The sequence below is a fragment of the Danio aesculapii genome, chromosome 5, assembly GCF_903798145.1.
Source record: "Danio aesculapii chromosome 5, fDanAes4.1, whole genome shotgun sequence".
NCBI lineage: Eukaryota > Metazoa > Chordata > Actinopteri > Cypriniformes > Danionidae > Danio > Danio aesculapii.
In genome coordinates, this window is record NC_079439.1 from 16,922,924 (window position 1) to 16,935,383 (window position 12,460).

The 12,460-nt window shown below is 37.3% G+C and overlaps 1 protein-coding gene across 1 annotated transcript in view; it reads right to left on the bottom strand.

Moving 5' to 3' along the window:
- Positions 1 to 12,460, bottom strand: part of kremen1 (kringle containing transmembrane protein 1) — a 143,677-nt gene that overhangs the window by 8,661 nt on the left and 122,556 nt on the right. Inside the window, exons 4-7 of the mRNA XM_056458934.1 lie at positions 5,040 to 5,164; positions 4,097 to 4,250; positions 2,005 to 2,114; positions 1,682 to 1,904 (exon numbers count right to left, since the gene is read on the bottom strand). Of these exons, the coding sequence (XP_056314909.1) occupies positions 1,682 to 1,904; positions 2,005 to 2,114; positions 4,097 to 4,250; positions 5,040 to 5,164 (612 nt within the window). The remainder of the gene's footprint in view (positions 1 to 1,681; positions 1,905 to 2,004; positions 2,115 to 4,096; positions 4,251 to 5,039; positions 5,165 to 12,460) is intronic.

Sequence of the window (12,460 nt, forward strand, 5' to 3'; positions counted from 1 at the left end):
CTGATCTACTGGGATTTTCATGCATAACCATCTCTAGGGTTTACAGAGAATCGTCTAAAAAAGAGAAAATATCCAGTGAGCGGCAGTTCAGTTGGCCCAATGCCTTGTTGGTGCCAGAGTCAGAGGAGAATGGCCAGACTGGGTAGAGCTGATAGAAAGGCAATAGTAACTCAAATAACCACTCGTTACAACTGAGGTATGCAGAAGAGCATCTCTGAACACACAACACATCCAACCTTGAGTCGGATGGGCTAAAGCAGCAGAAAACCACACCGGGTGCCACTCCTGTCAGCTAAGAACAGGAAACTGAGCATACAATTTGCACAGCCTCACCAAAATTGGACATTAGAAGATTGGAAAATTGTTGCCTGGTCTGATGAGTCTCAATTTCTGCTTTGACATTTGGATGGTAGGGTCAGACTTTGGCATCAACAACATGAAAGCATGGATCCATCCTGCCTTGTATCAACAGTTCAGGCTGCTGGTGGTGGTGTAATGGTGTGGGGGATATTTTCTTGGCACACTTTGGGCCAATTAGTATCAATTGAGCATCAGCTATTGTTGCTGACCATGTCCATCCCTTTATGACCACAGTGTACTCATCTTCTGATGGCTACTTCCAGCAGGATAATGCTCCATGTCATAAAACATGAATCATCTCAGACTGGTTTCTTGAACATGACAATGAATTGACTGTACTCAAATGTCCTCCACAGTCACCAGATCTCAATCCAATAGAGCACCTTTGGGATGTGGTGGAACGGGAGATTTGCATCATTAAAGCCAACAAATCTGCACCAACTGTGTGGATTAAGGCTGGATTAAGGCAGTTCTGAAGGCAAAAGTCGGTCCAACTCGGTACTAGTAAGGTGTACCTAATACTAGAGTGCTAGTATTAGTATAATACTAATACTGCAGTAGAGTGGCCGGTGAGTGTATCTTAATATATCACTGTATCAAATTATTTACATAAAATATTTTTGAATTAAAAATGTAGAAAATTAAAAAAAAGAACATTTTGAAATAAAAATTATTTAAATTTATGTTGTACACTGCAAAAAAAGGCTTTTCTTTTGCTTTTTGCCTTGTTTGTACTCCAAATATCAATCATTCATTTTCTTGTCGGCTTAGTCCCTTTATTAATCCGGGGTCACCACAGCAGAATGAACCAACAACTTATCCAGCATGTTTTTACGCAGCGGATGCGCTTCCAGCCGCAACCCATCTCTGGGAAACTCCAAATATCAATAAATTCTTAAATAAAGAAGCTTTATCTAGAAAAGCAAAACATATTGACTTGTTTTTAGAAAAAAAATGTTAAAATATGTGGGTTTTTCCTTAAAATAAGCAATATAATCTACCAATGGGGTAAGCAAAATAATCCAAAAGAATGTCAAAAACTAGATTATTTAGCTTGTTTTAATGAAAAGCTCACTTGATTTTAATATACAGTATTATTCCTTAAAACATAACAATATTTTTTGCTTGTCTAGAGAAGAAATGTTAGTAAGAAAAGCATTTTTGAATGCAGTGTTAATGCCTTTGCTATTAAATATTATTATTCTAAAAGTATTATTCTATTTTCAAATGTTTTTGACTCCTTTTTCAACATGCATTGATATGACCAAATATAATAATTGACAATCAAATGTCATTAAATACAAATCATATAAATCCTCACCATGATAAACAACAGAAAACCCCAGCGCCTCGTTTGTCCTGTCGGAGTAAAAATACAAAATGACGAAGTCTGTAGCGATGTTCACGATGTCCTGTGGGGGATTGCGGCCGTCAAATCGTGCCACAACCTGGTTGGTTTTACCGTCCAACAGCTCCACCATATCTTTTTGGTCTACGATACTGAAGAAAGTAAAGTCAAACAGAATGGCAGAAGAACCTGGAACCTGGAAGAGCAAAAACAGCTGTCAGTATGCCAGTTCCATATTATGTTTTTTGGCTCTAGTGGGCTCTTTCTCCATTAGGATATTAAAAGATGAATAGTACCTGAATGGTCCAATAGCAGACTCTGCCAGGTCTGTATTTGTCTGGAAAGTCAGGAGAGTAGATCACTGCTGTAGGCGAAGAGAAGTTTCCTCCACAAGCACCTACTTTTGCTATGGGAGAAAAGTGAAGAGCTTTAGGTTTTTAACAAAGTAACGAAATTAAATGAAAGTGGAAAATGAAATGAAAAATGGAATTACATTTTAGTGAGTATGAGACACTCAGGAGTATTTTGCAAAACCTTTACAGGTGCTGTATGTAAAGTTTGCAAGTTTTGCAATGTATGCAAGTTTTGGCTCTTCTAAAGCATAAAGGTATCATAATATGTTTTCAGATATTTAAGAAACATGCCAAGCGAACATTCTTGTTTATCTGAAAAACAATTCTGTCATACACTATAATTTGTTTCTGTTTAGTACAGCATATTATTTGCAGTAAATAATTGAACTGAAACGTTATGCCTCAGATGTTATTAACAGTTTTATTGATCACTAAGATGTGACTGACTTGGATTGAAGTTGCTTCGATTTAAAAATGAAAATTGCAAAAATAGCTTAGATGTATATATTTTTTTTGCAAATGCCACAAAAATGCACAGTTAACTAAAATTTAGATTTTGTAATAACAGTAAACTATTTGTTGTTATATGGTCTTATTTTGTGGTGGCTGTACTTTAAAATTAAATTAATATAATCTTAATTCAAGATTTTGAAAACAGTACACAGAGCTACTGTAAGGTCATACCTGCTTGGTATAAATGCTTGAAAATGATTTAGTTGAAAGATTTCCATTAGAAACTTAAAAGTAAGTAATCCGATGTAACTAGTTACTTTACTTTTATAAAGTAATTGAAAAGGTACACTACTTATTACATTTTAAATAGGGTCATTTTTAATCTGTAATCTATTACATTTCCAAAGTAACCTCCCCAACACTGACAGCCAGTAATTATTAACATGATTTAAATTTTTGGGTGAACTAATTTGGTGAACCTTTAATGCCACCCAAAAAGTAGATGACTGACTTTTTAACACGCCACGTCATAAAGTGTGAATCATCTCAGACTGGTTTCTTGAACATGACAATGAGTTCACTATACTCAAATGTCCTCCACAGTCACCAGAACTCAATCCAATAGAGTACCTTTGGGATGTGGTGGAATGGGAGATTCACATCATGGATGTGCAGCCGACAAATCTGCATCAACTGTGACTCTATCATGTCAATATGGACCAAAATCTCTAAAGTATATTTCCAGTAGCTTGTTGAATCTATGCCGTGAAGGATTAAGGCAGTTCTGAAGGCAAAAGGGGGTCCAACCTAGTACCAGTACCAGTAAGGTGTACCTAATAAAGTTGCCGGTGAGTGTATGTTGATCCTGGAACATCCTTTTTGATGACACCTAAACCCAACCATAACTGCAAATTACTCCTAAAATCAGAGGGAAATAATAGTTGGAAGTGCATAAACCTAACCATACGCCTAAACTTATCAAACTGTAAACATATCTCTTAATTCTGATTGGAGTGTTGTTCCTGGACCAACATAGATGCTCAACTTAGTGAAATCAGGTTGGCGTCATCTAACCATTCAGAGTAGTGTGAGACCATCTGACCAATCAGAGTAGAGCAGGCTCTTGGAAAGGCGAAGTATAAATAGATCGGATTTTTTATCAAACCATTTCAGACACTGATGCTGATCCACCAACATATTTTCATGAGAAGATGTGTGTTTATTGACTTAGGGGTGATGTAAGCTTATTATAGGAGACCCTCAAAACACAATCAGGAACTTTGATAACACTTTACTTGAAGGGAGTGTTCATAAGACCTTTATGAAGTCTTTATAATCAAGACATGACACACAAATGTGGATGTGATTTTATGCATGCTTATAACAACTCTCATTCACTCAGTTAAGACATTTTAAATGCAAAGTTGACATTATGACAACTTGACATGATCAAATACATCACAACCTGTTTTTGTCTTTTGATTATAAAGGTTTCATGACACTTTTATGAACACCCTATTCAAGTAAAGTGTTATTAGAACTTTGTGTCCTTTGCTTAGGTCATGAGACTTTGAAAACGTACTGTCGAAGACGATGATGCGTCCGTCTCCTCCACATGGCTGAGTGTGATCTCCAAAACACACATGGTTACACTCTGTGTTCGGAGCATCACCGTGACGGTGGTAATCAAGGTCATTGCCACAGAAGCAAGCGTAGCCCGATTCCATCCCGGCAAGCTGGAAAAACACATACGAATCAGAAACTCATAATTCGTCTTCATGCCAGGACAATTCTGTGGTGAGGGCAATGAGAAAAGCACGCAAAATACAATATGTGTTATTGATTTCTTCCTACGTAAGTTGATGCACATGATTACATCTAGAACAAATATTGATTTTTGTGTGTGTGTTTTTGCTGAGTCATTTAATTAACTGTGAAAAATAAATAAATAAATTGAACAAGTCAGGGGAAAATCACAATTCTAGAGAAGAGGACCTTATGCATTTTAAAGCATATATCAGGCTCAAGGTCAAATGAATTACATTTACAGATTTCATATACATAGAAAGCATATATTAGTAAAAGTAAAAATATTTTGGCAAATTAAGACATTAAAATATCAGGTAAGTAATGTCCCATTGCCATTCAGTGTAACAGATATACTCTGTACTTCATATATTTAAGCAAACATGAAAGCACAAACTTATTTTAACCTGGTCCTGGTACAAACTGGATTAAAATATATGAAAAAGAATAACATAACTGATCATACTAATATACATTATATTCGAAATAATTAAAAATAATTGTGCTGGATAAAATTTAGTGGCTACATGATAAGATGGTATGCGTTGTACAGAATATCCATAAGTTGCCGTGAATAAAGAAAAAAAATCAGTTTTATATCTCCTAAATGTGAATTTGTCACTGTTTTGGAGCACACTAGCTTATAGATATCTTGAACATTAGCAATACTGATACTAACGTCTAAAAAAACTTTATTTTTTGGAACCTTTAATTTGTACCTTATATCTTTGGTTGCGGCAGAAGGTGATGCAGGTCTGAATGGTCAGTTTGGTGGAGGTCTGGTGGCTTCCAGATAAAGGTGTCGGATCACCGCTGTCCTTAAAACAGCCCAGGTTACCCGGCACTAAAAGAGAAAAGAGATCTATTAATGAAATAAATGCTACATAAAAATCACTGGAAACCATGACAGACATAATGTGTTCAAAATATAGAACCATCAGCCACTATTAAATTCAGTAACACAGACACACTTGCAAATCATTAAGTTCTCTCTGCCGGTAAATGGTCTGGAAACGTGTGTTAAAGACTGAGGTGTTTTATGAACTATGATTAAAACAGCACGCATGGCCTGATGGGGAGCGCTCTATGTGACTAAAACCTCATCCTCGGGGAATGCGCAGATGGATTCTGGGGGTTTTGTTAATAATGAACTCAATGAGTGAACACAGAGGTCAGGAGGAAAAAGACAGACTGAGGGTGTTGGAATCTAGAAAATGTCTAAAAGTGCATGTTAGTGTCAAGTGTGTGTGATTGCCTAAATAGCACACTAAAAACCAGATTGCCAACCAGATGAAGACCATGTCCATGGTAAACTACAAATTAACGGATTAAATTGATTTATTTCCTTAACATTCTACACACAATACCCCATAATGACAATATGAAAAAAGGGTTTTTGAAATTGTTGCAAATTTATTAAAAATAAAAAACCTAAAAAAAATCACATGTCACACAGCCTTTGCTCAATACTTTGTTGATGCACCTTTTTAAACATGATGCCACAAGCTTGGCACACCTGTCTTTAGGAATTTTTGCTCTGTCAGGTTGGATGGGAAGCGACGATGTACAGCCATTTTCAGATCTCTCCTGATATGTTCAATGGGATTTAGGTCTGGGCTCTAGCTAGGCCACTCAAGGTCATTCACCAAGTTGTTGTGAAGCCACTCCGTTGATATTTTGCCGGTGTGCTTTTCAGTCATTGTCCTGCTGGAAAATGAACCGTTGCCCCAGTCTGAGGTCAAGAGCACTCTAAAGCAGGTTTTCATTTAGGACGTCTCTGTACATTGCTGCATTCATCTTTCCCTCTATCCTGACTAGTCTTCCAGTTCCTGCTGCTGAAAAACACCTCACAGCATGATGCTGCCACACCATGCTTCACTGTAGGGATGGTATTAGCCTGGTGATAAGCGGTGCCTGGTTTTCTCCAAACATAACGCCTGGCATTTACTCCAAAGAGTTCGATTTTAGTCTCATCAGACCAGAGAATTTAGTTTCTTATGGTCTGAGAGTCATTCAGATGCCTTTTGGCAAATTCTAGGGGGGGTGTTGCTTCCGTCTGGCCACTCTACCATACAGGCCTGATTGGTGGATTGCTGCACAGATGGTTGTCCTTCTGTAAGGCTCTCCACAGAAGAATGCTGGAGCTCAGACAGAATGACCATCGGGTTATTGATCACCTCCGTGACTAAGGCCCTTCTCGTGAGTCCTGGTGGTTCAAAACTTACATATGATTTTCCACTTACAGATGATGGAGGTCACTGTGCTTATTGGAACTTTCAGAACAGCAAAAATGTATTCTGTAAACTTCCCCAGCCTTGTGCCTCCAAACAATCCTGTCTCGGAGGTCTACAGACACTTCCTTTGTCTTCATGCTTAGTTTGTGCTTTGACATTTGACATGCACTGTAAACCCTGAGACCTTATATAGTCAGGTGTATGCCTTTTAAAAATCATGTCCAATCATCTGAATTTACCACAGAATTTAACCGTTAAGCTGCTGAAATATCTCAATAATGATCAGTGGATACAGAATGTACCCGAGCTCAGTTTAGAGCTTTACGGCAAAGGCTGTACTTATGATTTTTCGGGTTCTTATTTTTAATCAATTTGCAACAATTTCAAAAAATCTTTTTCCACATTGTCATTATGAGGTAAAGTGAAGCGCTATGAATACTTTCCGGATGCATGTTTGCTGTTTGTTCAAACTACTTATTAAAATAAGCTGAAGCAACACAATTCTTTTTTTTTTTTGGGGGGGGGGGGGGGGGTAACTTAATTATGTTTAATCTACATAAATTTGTAAAAACTAACAAGTTAACTTAATTCCTACATGTTGTCCCAACACAAATCAATTGTGTTGACCCAGCATCTTTTACAGTGTACAGTGGAAAAAATGTATCTCACAGGACCAGGGTGAAAGTGTTTATGTGGTCCATGGTGCTTGTTTATGTGGTTTATGAGGACACAAATTTGTATGTTTGTATATGTGTGTGTTTGTGCATGCTGTTACAAAAAAAAAAAAAGAATCAAAACTGAGCTTTTCATTCTTAGGTAATACCTTAGCCACATGCCTACTATTTAGGCATTTGGGAACAATTTAACATATTGAATCAATGCACTCTATGGCACCTTTAACCCTGCAACCATCTGCAAAGCAGTGTATGAAATCCCTTATAAACACATTACCAACCATATAGCAACGTAGATTATTTAGGCACACAAATACATTCCTTTCATGCAAGAAAATGCATGATTGAGATTTATTTGTGTGAATGTGTTTGTATCTGTTCTACTGAAATGGTTTTGAAGATGACAGTGTTGCTTGAAGTGAAAGGTTTGATGGCAGACTGGTGATAAGGATAAAGAGACACACTCTTAGACACTGAGCTCCAGAGCTCCTCATGAACATCTCTACACGAGTCCAGACTCGCACAGGCCTTGTTCATTTCGCAGCATACAAAGACTAGTTTTGTTTTCAAAGGGATACACATTGAGGCTAAATCAGGCCACACACACACATAAAGTGTATACACACATTCCAGCTCACTGTGTCTGTGTAAAAGTGTTTTACCTCAATAGTTTATGCTGTTTAATGAACACACACACACTTATATTTAAAATTAAAAAATAAAGTTCTGATCATTTCTTCATAATTTCATTCATTCATTTTACTTCAGCTTGGTCCCTTATTTATCAGAGGGTGCCACAGCGGAATCAACCGACAACTATTCCAGCATACTGTATGTTTTATGCAAGCGGATGCCCTTCCAGCCGCAACTCAGTACTGGGCACGGGCTGGTATAAGTTTCTGACGGAATGATAACCTTGGATGAAAATATCACGGTTTTATGGTATCACGGTATTGTGATTACTGCTCTAAAATATATATTTTTTAAATGTCTGGGTAAAAAATAAAAACTTTTTTTCCCTTTTAAGCACAAAATATTTTATTTTAAGCAACATTTGAAATATTTTGTAACAGTAAACATGTCAGACTAATTAATTCAAATGAATTATTGACTTCTGCTGTCTTCATTTGTTTCAAACAGAACAACAGAATTTGTTTTTTTACAATTTAAAACAGCGTCTTTAGATATCTTTTCTTTTCTTTTATAAATAACTTGTTGTAAGGGTTTTTCACCTTTATATTGTGATAGGATAGTTGAGGACAGACAGGAAAACATTGGGAGCAGAGAGAGGGGAAGGATCGGCATAGGACCTCGAGCCGGGAATCGATCTCGGGTCGCTGTGAGCACCATAGTGCTATATGTTGGCGCACTTAACCACTTGGCCAGTGTTTCCCAACCCTGTTCCTGGAGGCACACCAACAGTACATATTTTGGATGTCTCCGTTATCTGACCCATTAACTTCAGGTTTTGGAGTCTCTTCTGATGTTATAAGATGATTCAGGTGTGTTTGATTAGGGAGAGGTTGAAAATGTGGACTGTTGGTGTGCCTTCAGGAACAGGGTTGGGAAACACTGCACTAGGCTATTGGCACTAACTTGGATATCTTTTCTGCTGCAGATACTGTTGAGTTAAAAAAAAGTGAATAAAATAGTCATACACATACCATAGGAACGGTATCGCAGGAAATTTTGACAGTTTTAAAACCTTGACTTTTCTAAACCTATAACTTGAAAACGTTTATCGTCTCATGCCTCCCCAGTACTGGGAAACCCCCATACACTCTTGCATTCCCACACTATGGCCAATTTTGCATACCAAATTCACTTATACTGCATGTCTTTGGACTAGGGGGGAAACCGGAGCACCTGGAGGAAACTGGCGTGAACACAGGGAGAACATGTAAACTCCACACAGAAATGCCAACTGGGCCAGCTGGGACTCGAACCAGTGACCTTCTTGCTGTGAGGCGACAGTGCTAACCACTGAGCCACCGTGTCTCCCTCTTCCAAATTTGTAATAGAAATATTTTCATTAGAGCATTTCTTTTCTAAGAAAATGTCACCTGATCAGAAAACAAATGTTTTCAGTTGTTACAAAATGAGGGGTTTATTTCACAGGGGTTATTTCACAAAATGCTTATTCCTAAACATTGCTAATGAGTCATCTAAAAATTAATATAGCCATCTATGATGGCACATATTTTGTTATCAAATGCCCCACTGCATCTCAAAGTTGGGGCTGGGACAATGAGAGGGGGGAGGGGTCTATTGCAATTACCATATTTTATCCATAACCTACAGAAGAAAAAATTGTAGTTAATAGTTACATAAAAAACAACAACATGCAAATAAAAAGCCATCAGCCTTTTGATTTTTTGCAACCCCTGGGGTGATTACGTTATATTTAAGAATGCTTTCACACTGGGTCCTATTGCCTGGTCCGAACCCAAGTTCAATTGTCCCCCCTCAGCTAGTTTGTGTTTACTTGCGTCATCAAACTGCTGTTTTGTGTACAGCTGTTGCTAGGTGATGGCCATGAATTTAAAGCGCCATGGAGACGTACTGTATGCATATCACGGTTGTTCTGCTTTTACTGAATCTTTTGGGTTTGTTACCAAAACTAAAATACAGAGAGTTACTTACGTCTGTCTGCTGCAAAAAACATTTAAAATGTTCAGAACATCACGCAATGTCTGCAGAAGCCGTTTTTGGTGTAGACAAGCAGACATTATCACTGTTTGCACTGGGTCAGTCCTGCTTTTTTATTTATTTATTTATTTTTGGCCAGTATTGAGACAGGAATTGAGACAGGAAGCGAAGTTGGAGAGAGAGGCGGATAGGGTAGGAAAATGGCCACAACTGAACATGGAGGATGGTCTCCGAGTTGTGTTCTTCAAAATTTAATGATGAATAGACATGGGCCTATTGGTATGTGTGCACTGTTGTGTGCAAGGCTTATATATTTATAACCAACTCAGAGGATATTAGGGGTTGCGAGTCACTGACATTGTTATTTTGGGGGTCGTGGGCTGAAAAGTTTGGGAACCCCTGATCTAGTGCACAAAAAAGTTTTAATTTTAAAATTTAGAAGAAATGTCATCAGTAGACAAAACAAACAAAAAATACATTTTACTAAAATCCACAACTATGAATCAGAAATTTAGCATTTATGTTGCAAATGTTTTCTATTTTAGTATCATTTACAGTGTAATTTACAGCTGAATTTTCAACCTTCAGAAATTGTTCATACACTAATTATTTTAGTTGAAAACGATTGTTGTTTATAACACTTTATGCATATTAATTTAAGCTAATGAGCAAGTTTTTGAAAAGAATATAAAACATGATTTCATGAAATCATCCATGATGTCAATCACATGTGTTTATATATTCAGATTAGTGCAATACTTGACAACCAAAACAACATAATAAATGGACACTATATGGACTATAGACAGCTGAAGTCAGAATTATTAGCCCCCTTTTGAATTTGTTTTCTTTTTTAAATATTTCCCAAATAATGTTTAACAGAGCAAGGAAATGTTCACAGTATGTCTGATAATATTTTTTCTCCTGGAGAAAGCTTTATTTGTTTTATTTCGGCTTGAATAAAAGCAGTTTTTAATTTTTTAAGTTTTAACTTTAATTCTTAAAGTTTTAAGTTCAATATTATTAGCCCTTTTCAGGTATATTTTTTCGATAGTCTACTGAACAAACCATCGTTATACAATAACTTGCCTAATTACCCTAACCTGCCTAATTAACCTAGTTAAGCCTTTAAATGTCACATTTAGCTGTATAGAAGTGTCATGAAAAATATCTAGTCAAATATTATTTACTGTCATCATGGCTAAGATCAAATAAATCAGTTATTAGAAATGAGTTATTAAAACTATTATATTTAGAAATGTGCTGAAAAAAAATCTTCTCTCCGTTAAACAGAAATTGGGGAAAAAATAAACAGGGGGGCTAATAATTCAGGGGAGCTAATAATTCTGACTTCAACTGTAGATAGAGAGTGTGTAGCCCCACCCACAATAACATCAAAATCATTTAAATAAGAACTGCTGATTGGCTGATTTTGTCGCGTAAACCACAAATTGCAGTTCCATCGAAGACAAGTGAGGCTTTTATTTCAAAAGAAAAAAGTTAATTGTCATTTCATTTTCCTTTGGCTTAGTCCCTTTATTCATCTGGGGTGGCCACAGCAGAATGAACCGCCAACTTATCCAGCATATGTTTTGCACAGCGGATGCCCTACCAGCTGCAACCCAGTACTAAAAAACATCCATACACTCATTCACACACATACACTACGGCCAATTTAGTTTATTCAATTCACCTATTGTGCCTTCATCTAAAATCTATACAGAAATGCCAACTGACCCAGTCGGGCCTCAAACCAACGACCTTCTTGATGTGAGGTGACAGCGCTAACCACTGAGCCACCCTGTCACCCTCGATTTTCATTTATATGTAAATGTAGCATTATTAAAAATGAGCATAACATAAACATTGTCTTGACTATATTAAGAGTTCATAACACAAAGACTGCGCAAATTCTACAACTTTCCAGCTTGTCTAAACACAGACATGTACAATATAATCCGCCGTCTGTTCCTCTCATTAATCAGAGTGTTAAAAACATCACAAACTGCAGCGCTTGGTGTTTCCTCCCACTCATAAATCTGGAACAATGTCCACATGAGCCGCGTCGAGTCAAACATAGGCCCGTTCAAGTGGACTGGATCTGAAGATGATCCATCGCTGCAAGCAAGGAATTTCTGGGTGGAAATTAAACGGAAGACTGCATGTAATTATGATCGTTAGATAGAGGACAAAAGCCTTAATTACACTGATATGCTTTTGCAGAGAGCAGAATCTAATTTTTCACTCTCGCATGCCTGGAGAAGAGGGGAAAAAGACAGAATTTCTTTTGCCACTTCAATGGCAACAGCTCTGAACTTGAAAGCGGGACAGTTTTTTTTCTCTCCGGGGCTCATGCAAGATTAAAGACTGCAGGTCTTCTGCTTCTGACAGAGTGATTGTACTTTACCATCAATTTATCTGTCCTTAACCTCTCATCACACACAGCGTTTGCTTCCCCCTGTGCAAAAAAGGGCTCATCTCTTTCACCAACACAGCTGCTGTTTTTGGACAGCGCCATGTTTTTTTAGTTAACTTACCTCAGAGAACTTCAAAAGAGAATCACAGAACATACCTCACGCAGTA